This window comes from Gigantopelta aegis, chromosome 6 (genome assembly GCF_016097555.1).
Source record: "Gigantopelta aegis isolate Gae_Host chromosome 6, Gae_host_genome, whole genome shotgun sequence".
NCBI lineage: Eukaryota > Metazoa > Mollusca > Gastropoda > Neomphalida > Peltospiridae > Gigantopelta > Gigantopelta aegis.
The window spans coordinates 82647618-82661947 of NC_054704.1; the positions used below are offsets into that span (position 1 = coordinate 82647618).

The 14330-nt window shown below is 33.9% G+C and overlaps 1 protein-coding gene across 1 annotated transcript; it reads left to right on the plus strand.

Moving 5' to 3' along the window:
* Positions 1-13: 13 nt before the first annotated feature.
* Positions 14-13977, plus strand: LOC121374086 (putative deoxyribonuclease TATDN1). The gene is made up of 12 exons (XM_041501002.1): positions 14-59; positions 2043-2063; positions 3060-3104; positions 3859-3908; positions 4284-4347; positions 5581-5727; positions 6545-6587; positions 10776-10902; positions 11611-11687; positions 12067-12137; positions 12994-13126; positions 13796-13977. Exons 1-12 carry the CDS (start codon positions 14-16, stop codon positions 13902-13904), a joined length of 933 nt encoding a protein of 310 aa, XP_041356936.1. The 3' UTR covers positions 13905-13977.
* The last annotated feature ends 353 nt before the right edge of the window (positions 13978-14330 follow it).

Sequence of the window (14330 nt, forward strand, 5' to 3'; positions counted from 1 at the left end):
TCATATTTACAAAATGAGTGGATTGGTTGCAAGTGCACGGAGTTTGTTTCGATTTATTGGTAATAATTATTTTTGGGGGGTAAATTTTATTGTCTGTTAGAGGATAAATATTTAATCAGCATTTGTGGTGTTGTTTAACAAATATGTATTACCATGTTAGTGTTTATTGGTTTGAATTTATTAATTTCATCTTGCTGTCTGTGCAAATTAAAGTAGCATGTTCGGTGTGGAGGTAAGAACATAGACACTCAGGATTTTAAAATAATGACATTTCATTTTAGAAGTAATGATGGAACATCTTTTTCAAATAGTTATACAAAAAAGAAAAAATCTATCTCTTCAAACCCCCAAAAAATTAATTTTTGTATTGAAGGGACATAACTCCGTTTAGAAAAAGGAGACATTAAACCTAAAAATATTTGGCATAGTAGTACACATGATTTAACTTAGTGCCTCATTTTGTTTAAACTACATAATTAGTAATCATTAAACCTACCAATATTTACCCTAATTAGTCATCAAAAGCCCCCAAATGAAAGTAAATTTATCAGAAATGTTGTTAAATGAGGTACATGCATTACTATTAGGTATGTGGTATTACCCCATAAAATGTATTGTAATAATATGCAGGAATATATGATCTGATTTCACTCAATAAGTGGAAAAAATGCTGGGTTTTGTGAGAGTAAACAAATATTTTAATAAAATACAAGGTGTAAATTTTCATTGAAACATTTTTGTGTGTATATATTTAAATATGTTTGCAACATTTAATGTTATAATAATTATGTTTGCAACATTCAGATTACCCAGTAATATGCCATAACACAGCTATATCTTGTTGAAATTGTTGAAGCAAAAACAATAAATGTTTTTTGTCAATAACTCCATATAGTTAGGCTTGTTGTAAAAAATAAAGAAATGTGCTATTTTTTATGTGCAGTTTGTACAAAAACATTGGTCCATATATAAAGAAAACAGCAATACTCACCGATAGTAAAAATGTTTGCTCATGAAGTTTGAATTTTTAAATTATTATTAGTTTATTGATCATACTAAACTATATTTTATTATTATTTTGTTAATCTGTTGACTAGTTAGAGATCTATTTTGTATGTATGCACTTATGATTTTAAAAATGTAGATAAATGATAATTTCAAGCTGTGTGCAAAAAACATCTTCACTATGGGTGAGTATTGCTGTTTTACTAGTATTTATATCTTGACTGATGTTTTTACATTGTATTTTTCCTAGCTTAATTGTTTTAGCATAGTGTGGAACTATGCCTCAGTGGTCCAGCACCATCTTGCCTTAATCAGTGCGATGCTGTCCTGATATTAAACATGCCTTTTTTAATAATTAATTCTAAAATTATTTTTAGAAAACACTAAAAAAATATATTATTATGCCTGTTCTATATTTTACCATTTATTTATTAAAGCAAGCACATTAATTACATTTATTTTTATTTCATTTAATTGTTTTTGACTTTAATGAAAAAAAGTGCCCTGCAAATGCTGGAAATGGTGAAAATGCCACAAAAGTGTTTAATCTACCATGCCTTGCCAAATTTCTAAGGAAAACACTAATTACAAATAGCATATAAAAATAGAGCAGCTTTGTTTCCAAAATAAATTTTCTAATTTTGTTTCTTAAGCCAAACTGGAATTTCAAGTATATTAATGGAGCCACAAGTAAGCAAGAATAATTCTCAGAAATTTATGAATTCTTATGCATTATATTAAATTTAGTGACTGTACTTGATTGTAGTATTTTGCTACACATTTTTGTGTGTAAATATTTTTAATAATTTGTTATTAATATACCTATAGATGTACAATATTTAGAAGCATGTATTACTTATACATTAGATGAATTTTTTTTTTTTTTTTTCGTTAAACGTACTTTCAAATACAGTGTACCATTAGCATAACATGTATTGTAGATTTCCTTTAAATGGTTTCATTAATCTATACTCTCCCATTTTATGATGTTTGTTTTCTTATCTTTTTCATTTTTTTGTCAATGCATCCATCAACAGATATAGGTGCAAATCTTACAGGTACGTATGAGTATTTATCATGTCATAATTGAAGAATAACTAATGAGGTAAGAGGAATTACAAATTGTCTGTCCCAACTGAATGAATGTTCTAAACCTGAACCATTCATTTATAGGGACAGATAATTCGTAACTGCTCATAGCGAGTTGGTTATTATCTTTTTTATCCATTATCACTTTTAACTGGTTTTTAATATACAAATTTCTCTGCCACCTACAAGTCCATCAGCCATTACGTCATATGACCTTAAGTGCATTACATGACGATGTGACATCATGGCATAACGGCATTCTTTTTACAGCTAAATGTTTACAATACAAAATTATATGACTATGGTATTTTATGCTATTAAAGCCTCTGCTTATGAAAATATACTATTTTGTGTTTATTTAACAAGTGAGTCAAAATTTTCATCTGAATCTGCAGATTGTAGTACGTATGTGTAATGTGACTCATTAATAAAAACAACATATATGAATAAAAGTGAAGTTCTGGCTATGGAAAACAACCAACCTAACATCATGATCAGTGGCTGTAAAAACAATCTGCACTCTGTACAAAGATAAACAAAATATTACCTTGTATATTTGAGCCCATATATGGGTAATAAACATGGATATAATTTTATTGGGCAAGTTGTTTTATTACCACAAGATGGCCAGTTCAGAAGCCCTATTTTTCATTATATGATTATTATGTTTACTTTTCTTTTAGCACATTCTGAAATTAGACTATTGGATGTAAACAAATGTAGCCATAATTAAAATGAAACTGAGTACCTGATGCTATAATACATGCATATTGTAAAAAATACATTATGTATTTATACACTGTCATATATCAAATATACATACATTTATTCATCTTAATTAAAATAAATGACACTAAAATACATGTAGTTACATTATTACACATAACTGTATTGTAATATACAAACAAAATGCAGATAGACCTATTTGTACATGCATGTAAATACTTGTTCTTTTTGTTGCACAGATTGTGTATTTCGAGGCTATTATCACCATTCAAAAAAACATGAAGGTAAAATACCATTACAAGTATTACAAATATCACTATGTTAATTTAATAGTGGTACTGGTAGTTAAAAAATTGTATTTCAGTAGTATGATTTCGTATTATATATATATATATATATATATATATCATAGACAAACGTGTACCATAAAATGACAGTTCATATTCTTTAGGTCAGAAGACCTGTCTAAATATTTTTTTAAACTTTGTTAATCAGTATCTGGACTACTATTTCTAAAGTCTTAGAATATCACTTTATATATTAATTGAATAGTAGTAGGCCTACCGGTAGTTGAAATATATTTCGGTAGTGTGATTTCATATTTTACTTATAATCATAGAAATATATGTACATGTACCGATATCATAAAATAACAGTTCAAATTCTTTAGGTTAGGAGACTTGTCTAAATATAAACAATGCTTTGTTAATCAGTATTTCTCAAGTCTTTGGTTCATTTCATCATGAATATTGTTTGGTAAATGTTAATATCACTGGTGTAGACTCAGGTATAGGTTAAAGGTCAGGTTAAGACTGACTACTCATGAAAAGAGAGAATTATCCAATTTTGTTTGTACAGTATATTCTAACAGGTTGTATCATTTTAACTTGACTATCTTGCATGAAAGATGTACATAAAGGCATAAAATATTCAGCAATACTATTAATATTGATGTCATTAGCTAGTTTTTTAATATAAATTTGAATTCAGTGGTTCATTGCAGTACAAAAAAAGTCTACAATTTTATTTTTTTGACAGATGACTTTCAAGATATTTTAAACCGAGCATTTGAAAATGGAATGGAAAAGGTGATTATTATTTTAAAAATTTAAAAGTTTATTTTAAAAATTGTTACTGTTATAATTATTATATGACTCAAATTCAGATTGTGCTGTCATTGCTTGATTGAATGGTAATAAAGTCAAAACATCAATTTAGTTCTTAGACTCAGAACATTCTGAAAACGTTTTGTAATATTTTCTTGTTAAACCTGCAATCGCAGTTATTTTTGTAACAATCTGATTTGTTGTTTTCAGATATTGCTTATCATACCCCTTATGCTTAAAGATTAGCATAAATATAAAACTGCTTGTCATTTAATTATTATCTATTCTGTTGTAATCTGTTGAAATCAGTAAAACATAAACATGTTAGATGCCACAGCTTTGATCTGTTGATTTCAGATTATCATCACTGGAGGCTGTTTAAAAGATGTAAAGGAAGCACTAGATCTTGCAAAGACACATGGTTTGTATTGCTTACTGGTTTTCAGATATAAGATCTTTTATAGGCAGATTCCCACATAGGATATCATATGGTAGGCCTACTTGTAGCTGGTGCATAAAAAAACACTTGATTTGTTTAATATCACTGGAGAACATTGATTAATTAATCATCGGCTATTAGATGTCAAACAGTTGGTAAGTCTGACTCATAGTCATCAGAGAAAACCTGCTACATTTTTTCTAATGCAGCAAGGGATCTTTTATATGGACTTTCCCACAGACAGGAAAGCACATACCACTGCCTTTGTCCAGTTTTGATTCACTGGTTGGAACAAAAAAAAAACAATCAGCCGAATGGATCCACCATGGTGATTCGATCCTGTGACACAAGCACCTCAAGTGAACACTCAACCAATTTAGCTGAATACCGCCCCTTGGTGCAATAATGATAGCTGTTGTTTTAGAGCTTTTATGTTAACTGTGTATATCATTCATATTATACAACAATTCTTATTCAGGATATATACATGTACATGTATAATGTAAATACCTGACTCAGCTTGTACTTATTATTAAGTACTGTACCCTGTACCAGCCTCCACTAAACATATTTTTATCAGTAATTTGGGTTTGGATTACAGTAAAAAGAAAGAAAACAGTGTTTTAAAAATTTAAAAATTTATATTTTTAGGTGCATTTTTAAAAAAACATTTGTAAGACATATATAAAACAACAATATTTACCCATAGTGAAGAATGCTGTCTGCTCTACAAATTTAAAATTATATTTGTTTTTCTTAATCCTACATTTAAAACAGACCTGCAACCAATAAACTGATTAACAAAAGAATAATCAAATATAGAGTTTAGTAAAATAAAAATAAATAAACTGTGAGGAGACTATGTTCTTACTGTGGATGAGTATTGATGTTTTATTACATATTGACCAATGGTTTTTTAAGTTGCATACAAAAATTTAAAAAATTTGGTAATTCCAAAACACTTTACCTTTTTTTGGTATATCATGTCAGACTGAAATTATTGACTCAAATATATTTAATGTAGACTAGTGTAGCTATTTTTATCTTTAAAATGCTTTCATAATACATGAATTATCTTTGAAACTTTGAAACTTTATTTCGGTACACTCAGGCCGTCAAACGACAGCATATGAGGAATATTGTACAATAGTTATTTACAGTAATGAGTGTATTGAAAATTGAACCTTCTCTGTTTTTTTGCTCTTTTTTTTCAAGATTCTCTGTACAGCACAGTTGGATGCCATCCGACAAGGTGCACAGAATTTGAGGCTAGTGGTGACCCAGAGAAATACTTGGCGGAACTATCTGAGATCATAGAAACCAACAGAGATAAAGTGGTGGCCTATGGAGAGTGTGGCTTAGGTATTACAATTACTGGTTGCTAAAATTGTTAACAACTAGAAATATTATATGTTGTAGAAGCATCACAATGGGTTTATGGATTTTTATACCCTCTAATGCCGAAGGCGAGGGGTACAAGAGCATACAGAGGGTATAAAAATCCATAAACCCCTCGTGATGCTTCTACAATGAATTTATCTTGCGTATATATTTAATTACAAGATTTTCTTCAAACTCATCCAGGTGCGTTAATAATGTGAAAACTAAAAAATTTCAATAGCAACGTCATGAGTTTAGTGTTATTGTAAGGAAATGTAAAGTGACGTCATTGGAATACTGACGTCATTCAAATTCAAAATTAGCTGTATTATTACAATGCTTCACCACATTAAACTGCTCGCTTTTCTTCAATTTCATTTTCCGAGTGGTTGGCAAATCGTTTGACAGCCATGTTTTATTTACATTGGTAACAGACAAATTTTTGCATGGCGCATTAATACAATAATGACAGTCCGATGTTACAGGTAGGGTATAAGATATTTGACTCCACCCACGTGGGGTATAAGGGTTTTGTCAAAGGCTAAATAACCAATGAAATTTGAGTATTTTACATGAAGGCGAGATAAAAAATGTTTGTTGTACATTAGACATTTGATGTTCTTTAATGCAATATTTTTTTACAAGTGACCATTACTTAGAACCTGAATACAAACACTAATGAACATCTGGTTCTAACTATTGTGGTAGACTACAGATCGGTTAGAGAACTAGTATTTGTGCCTTTAGCATTTCGAGTTAACATTAGAAATATGTTTATTAAATTCTAATTTCATTTTAGATTTCGACAGACTGAAGTTTTGTCCAAAAGAAACCCAACTCAAGTAAGTTTTTGCTATTTAAGACTGTTATCAAATCTCAACTATTCAAATTTGTTTGTCAATTTTGGTTTGTTGGTGTGATTGAGATACAGTCATCTCCACTTATTTGCACATCGGTTTATAGCATAATTCGGTTAATCGACTATTTTCACCCAACACGGAACCATTTGCCCTTATAACACTACAAAACATCCGGTTAATTGCACAGACTACAGGCTATATATCGGTTATTTGCACATATAAATAACGATTTTTTTATTTATTTTTTTGTGCTAAATTAATGTCACAAATGACTGAGAATGTCTATCAAACTTTGGCAAAAAAAACTCAAATAAATCACCGATTAATCTGTTTTGTTTGAGCTCACTGTGTGGTAAGCCGACTGTAATCGCTGTTTACAGAGTCGACGTGTGACATGCAAATGAGATGGTGTGCACGTTACTACTGGTGAATCACAATACCCGACTACAAGATTTAAGAATGACATAATTAAGTTGAATAAACCTAAGACCTAATGTTTTGTTTGCAATATATTGCTGTTAATCAGAGGCCATCTCAATAACAGGTAACTCTCCGATTATTATTTTTAGAAGTACCGCCTGTGCGCTTGTACGCATGCGCACTCAACTATTGAGGCCCTATTCGATTGACGTGTTCAGGGCAATCATTGTTCTGTATCAATTATTACGTTATGTTGAGAAGCCTTGTTAATAATTAAAAGATTACAGATCAATCGTCCTAGGCGGTTATGTTTTTAATAAATGTGACCGAGAAAGGGTTGTTGTTCACTTATTCATTAGATGCAGTGTACGCTATATCTGTTAAACGCAAAAGAAACGATTTATCACTTGCTTCCCGGAAAATGTAGCGGAAAAAAAAAGACTGGTGGGGGAGGTCGTCAAAAAAACAAACATAACAAACACCGTTATTTATGGACCGTCCCTAAGTTTCTGCTATATTGTTAGACACCAATCAGTCGGACAGCACCATGAAGGTCAGTCAGTTGTGTTAGACCGGTCATGCATGCAATGCAGACTGCTGGAACTGATAACGACTCACTAGCCGAACTTAACTTTAATTGCTTAACAATAGCAAAGTCATTATTTGGGGATCACAAATAATACCAAAGCTTGCCATATCTTTTGGGATGGAAAGAACACCATACCAGCAAATTCATACAAGTTCACGTAATTCTATTCGGTCAATCGGTAATTCCGGAAACTGACGTCATTTTGTAAACACGTGCAAACGTGAACTTTTTGATGGTTCTGTTGTTTCAAGTTTATCTCATTAACTACATGGCTAATACACTTTGTTTACACTAGTGGATGGTCATTTTTTTTTTTTTTTTTAAATGCACAAAGTTTGTGTTTTTAGAAAACGACACCCAGTGACGGACGTTGTTGGTTTTTAAAAAAAAATGATTTCTGGTCTGGCAGATTAAAACAAAAATGTCATGCTAATTTTATATATATATATATATATATATATATATATATATATATACTCTTCAAAAGAAGAAATGCAAAACCACATTGTCGTAACATTTGGAGAATTGATTTAATTATTGAATGGTGAGTCCGATAATTACCAAATGTTGCAGGATTGTTCACAATTCACTCTAGTCCATTGTGAGTAAGTGATAGGACACACCACCAAGGTCAAGGTCATCTGGAGTCAATACCGGGTGTGGCCTCCGCGTGTGTTGACAACTGCCTGGCACCGCCTGCCCATTGAAGCAACCAGAGTACGGATGATGTCCCGGGGGATGGTGGCCCACTCGGCCTGCAAGGCTGCTGCCAGCTCGGGCAGGGTCTGGGGCTGTGGTTGTCGCTGTCGGAGGCGTCGGTCCAACTCGTCCCATAGATGCTCAATTGGGTTCAAATCCGGTGATATCGATGGCCAAGGAAGGACATTAATGTTGTTGTTCTGTAGGAAAGCCGTTGTGAGACGTGCTGTGTGAGGCCTGGCGTTGTCATGTTGGAACACTGCGTTGGCGTTGGCCATAACTGGAACGATGTGTGGCCGGAGGATCTGGTCAATGTAGCCCTGTGCATTCAGGTTGCCCTGCACGTGGACCAGGTCAGTTCTGCCAGTGTGTGAGATGGCTGCCCACACCATGACACTACCCCCGCCGAATCTGTCCACTTCCTGCACGCAGTTTGCCGCATAACGTTCACCACGACGCCTATACATGCGACATCTTCCATCATGACGTCGGAGCAGAAATCGGGACTCGTCACTGAACCACACCTGTCTCCATCGCAGTTGAGGCCATTGTCGATGAATCTGGCACCACTGCAGTCGGAGTCGACGGGTTTGTGGTGTTAAGATGACACCTCGAACTGGACGTCTGGCACGAATTCCTACCTCACGTAGGCGGTTCCGTACGGTCTGGTCGGATATCCTGCGCAAACCTGGTATTGCTGCGGCTGTGGAGGTGGCAGTAGTCAATCGTTCCCGAAGGTGGCGTACCCGGATGTAGCGGTCCTGCCCGGGGGTAGTGACCCGTGGTCGACCGGATCTAGGGAGGTCACGTGTTGATCCATGTTGCTTGTAATGGTCCCAGTCTGGAGATGGTGCTTGGGGACACATGGAATGCCCTGGCAACGGCCGTTCTAGATTCGCCTGCGTCTAGTCGGCCGATGGCATTGTTTCTCTGCGGTTCACTGAGACGTGGCATGTCCTGGATTGTCAACTGTCGGCCAGATACAGAGGCCAGGCAAGCGAACACCCTGCACTTTTATACTGTCGGTGTTCATGTTGCACGTGCAGACAACGCACGTGCAGTGGTGACATGGTTTGCACGTGGCTGCGTTTTTGCGAATATTCACATTTTGGAACTTTATTGTACAGTAGCTGTGTTTTATCGAATGTAACCGTGGGAATGTGTTTGGGACATGCAATGACCTTATATTCACAAAGCATGAACCGGTAGGAAACATAAAAAATCGGAGTTATAACCCATTTGTACCCTTTTGCGTTTCTTTTTTTTGAAGAGTATATATATCGATAGATATATTTTTTTACATTTATATATATCCAACTGCATGTGACATGTTTTAACTGTAATAGTTCCGGTATGAAGTACCGCATTATGCTAGACTGTCTCCCATGCCACTTTGTAGTTGGATGGCTGTTACAAAGTGAAAGTCGGTACTCTATCAGTTAATCGACTAACCCGGTTAATTGCACAAAATCGAGCAGCACCGAGGGTATGCAAATAGGCGGGTTTGACTGTATATGTTTAGGTACTAATGAAAAGTTTATAGTTACTGTAGTCTATAAATGTGCATTGGTCACTTAGTATGTCTGGCACCTAGCTTTGGGTTGGGGGGGGGGGGGGCACTTCCAAGTCTAACTCCTACACTTTTCAGTCAGTTTATACTTAATAACTTGTCAAACTAACCTAAGATGGCAACCATACCTACCATAATGTCATGAATATTTGATCTCAGAAAGGCCATTTTGTTGATTGAATAAGAACACACACATCCATCCCCCTTGTCAACCACAAATACTTCCGTTTAACCACCCTTCACTATTCCTCTATTGTGAAAATTATATCAAAAATTAATTACCAGTATGGTATTTATGATCGCTGGGAAACTAAATTTGTTACATTTCAGGCATACATTGTAGCAATAACTGATGTATTTTATTTGGTGATGAAATTTTGTTAGGTTTGTTTGTTCGTTTGTTCGTTCGTTCATTCATGCCTACTTTGTTTAAAGAGTGGTTGTTAAAAAATTAATGTAATTTTAACACAGTAAAATTTTAGAGATGAAACCTCATAGGCTGACCTCCAAATTGACTAAAATCAGTTATATATTTAGAAGGGCAAGTGCTTGTAAATAGTTCCATTGTATCCTATCACATTCATTTAACATTTTACACAAAAACCATTCTAGTGAGAGATTGCAAGTAATCAGCCTCCTGAACATATCTTAGATCTTACTGTCTGCCAAGCCTTGGAGGTTTCCGTTGTCAGATCTGACATGAGCCAATATTTTTTTTAGTGTTCTGGTGACCTGTCAGTTTATTGGTTCATGGATGATTAACACTGGCTTTGTTCTTATCTACAAGACAAAGTGGGAGAGTTGGATCTGATTTCTGTGAGACTATGTGATCTGTGATAAGAATGAAATGATACATAAATTAAACAAGTTAATTTATATCTTTTTTTAACAGGTATTTCGAAAAGCAGTTTGACATCATAGAATCGGCCAAATTGCCATTGTTTCTTCACTGTCGTAATTCAAGTGAAGAATTCATGGATATAATCAGAAGAAACCGAGATTGTTTCCCAGGTGGTGTGGTATGCATTTTAACATCCAATACTTTCATCAGTAGGCCTGTAAATACTGGTACTTATTTCTGTCATCAAATCAAATCATCCATTAGCAGACTGGGCGGGACGTAGCCCAGTGGTAAAGTGCTCGCTTGATGTGCGGTAAGTTTGGGCCCATTGGGCTATTTCTCGCTCCAGCCAGTGCACCACGACTGGTACACCAAAGGCGGTGGTATGTGCTATTCTGTCTATAGGATGGTGCATATAAAAGATCCCTTGCTGCTAATTGAAAATAGTAGCCCATGAAGTGGCGACAGTGGGTTTCCTCTCTCAATATCTGTGTGGTCCTTAACCATATATCCGACACCATATAACCATAAATAAAATGTGTTGAGTGCGTCAATAAATAAACTATTTCCTTATTTCCTTCCATTAGCAGACATTCAAAAATAAGAGCTCAAATGTTCTTTAAAAAGCTGAAACTGTAGTATAAATATTAATGTATTAAACATAGATCATTTTAGGGCATTTCAGATTAAAAATTAATATGGTCTACCTTGGTGAAAACTTTTATGCAAACAAGTTGAAATGAGATAAAAATTAGGTTAAAGTTACTTTTATTGTTTTGATTAGATCGTCTGTGTGGCCAGATTCCTGTTTACTAACATACACAGAGACTTGGGTTTCGTAGTATGATGTTTTAAATCTGAACAATGTTGCTAATTTAACTTTCAGGTTCATTCTTTTAGTGGAACAAAAGATGACGTGACAGCCATTCTTGATCAAGGTCTGTACATTGGAATAAATGGCTGGTAAGTGTCGAACATATTTTCTCATATCTTAGAAAGATCCCACGTTGCTCTATTTTGTTTTCTTATGGTTGGTCAAACATGTTTTCACATAAAACATATGCAGTCTGTGAGGAACAAATATAAAAGAAAGAAAATAACCATGATATAAATGAGTACAGTGTTAGGTGTGCAATATCTTCATATTATAAAAAAATGTGGGCTTTTGTCCAAAAAGTTGGGGTGTGTGTGTTAAATTCTATAATAAATTAACTTTAACCACAATAATAAACCCTCTCAAATTAAAAAAATATATATATATTAATCTTATCAATGGTTTTTAAATTTTGAAGCATAATATTCAAAATGCTTCTATTTTATTATATATATATTTTTTTAACAGTTCTCTAAAGACCCAAGAAAACATTGATGCAATGTGTTCTGTTCCAACAGAAAGACTTACGATTGAAACAGGTGAATGGATTTTTGTCTAATTTTTTTTATAAATGTCTATATCCCTCACCCCCACCATCCTTTGTTTCAATAACTTGCATTCACTAATGTTAAAAAAGTTACCATTGTAGGCACATTACAAAAAGAAGGTTTGTTCAACACCACCACTATACGTCATAGATTAATTAATCATCTGCTACTGGATGTTAATTGTGGCATGAAGTCTCAGAGCAGAAACCCGCTACATTTTTCTGCTATCAGTAAGGATCTTTTTATGCACTTTGCAACAGACAGAAAAGCACATACCATGACCTTTGATATACCACTGGTTGGGATGGGAAAAAACCCATTCAGAGAATAGGTCCATCAAGGAGATTCAATTCTTTGACCCAAAATCTCAGGCAAGTGCTCTACAGACTGAGCTAGACCCATCTCTGTAGGCACAGTATAAATAAAATCCTAATCCCCTTTCATTGGTAAAATCCAAGATACAGCCCTTGAAAGTGCATACAAGACAAAGTTTTAAGATGTCATTTGCCAAATTGCCAAATGTGAATTAAAGTTGAATTTGGTGAAAGGCTAATTCAAAATCATGTACTTTTTATATATCTACCACCATTCTGGCTGTTTGGCTAATTGAAACTTGAATTCGGGTCGTCCTGTTTTAAGTGGGGTTTTTGGGTTGTTTTTTTTTTTTTTTTTTTTTTTTAAATTAAATTCCACAAATCGCCATTAATTATACCAGTAGAATCATGTCATTTTAGATTGTCAGTAAATTAACTAGTGAACACACAGTTACATACTATCATTAAAAAATTGTGCAATTTTTGCTTTTTATTGAAGAATTCAGTAATAATTCTCAGAATTTATTTACCAGATGCTCCATGGTGTGAAGTTCGTCCAACTCACGCTGGATTCCAGTATGTGAAAACTACATTCCCCTCCAAGAAAAAAGAAAGGTGGGAAAAAGGAATGTGTATAAAAGGCAGAAATGAACCTGCACATATAATGTAAGTTTTTCTTATTTTATTTATTATTTGTTTGCATTATCTTGACAAATTAAAGTCAAATGGGGTCATTCCACCAAACACATAATAATGTTTACATGTTTTTAACAGTGTATTAAATTACAAGGCAAACTTTTTTTTAATCTATGTTTTGTTTTGAAAAATTAACTTTTTCCACATTTATGTTGTACCTAAAAAAAAAACCCCATGGTTAACAACATATCTACCAGTAGTAAAGAAAACAGAACTCATTTTCTCCTTTGACCTGTGAACTTTTTTAACATGCCCCTGTACCACTACGGTTTCAGGCATGTCCATCCCAGGTCCCGTCTCTGGATAGTCAGGGACTTGACCCGGGCCAGAATAATTTTCTCCAACTATTTACAATGGATCACATCTTTTTCAACATATGTTGTAGATCACTTCCGAGACTTGTGATTGGCTGTTTCGAGGTCATGACCCAAGTGTCCCAAGTAACCATAAACAGATGATGTGCTTCCGCTTATTAGATACATTTGGCAACCACTTGTAAGATAAATTGTCTCCAATGGGTACGAGTGTATTATTCTCTATATGTAATACAAAACTGTGTAGTAGATTTAAGCAACTTGGATAATAGCTATACTGGATTTAAAATATAGCTAACACTTTGTATTTTATTTTATCTTGCAGTCAGGTCTTGGAAGTGATGGCTGGCGCTAGGAATGAAAACATTGAAGATCTTGCAAACAATATTTTTGAAAATACAGAAAGACTTTTCTTCAGTAAAAGTGATAGATAATACCCAGATATGTTGAACACATAGATATGTTGAAAACGATAACTGTTACATAATTAAATTATAATAATATTAATTAATATTCATTCCTGTATGCTTTGTTACAAGCAATATCTCACCTTTCCACAATATATACTTGGATGGGTTGGTAGATATCAAAGGAAAAGAATGAAAAATTTGTTTAATGACACATCAGCACATCTTTTAACTTTGTCTATTTGATGTCAAAATATGGGGATTATCTCACTGCACCTTTCCATGCTTTCCTTTGAATTTTATTTTATTTTATCCTGATCTGGCAACTCGTATTTCAAATTCTTTTGCTGTCCACATCCACATGCCAGTCCTGGTCTTTCCAACCATGACAGGTGCTCATTTCTTGTAGCCATCCTTGCCATTAATCATCAGCTTCTTAGTCTTAATGACTTC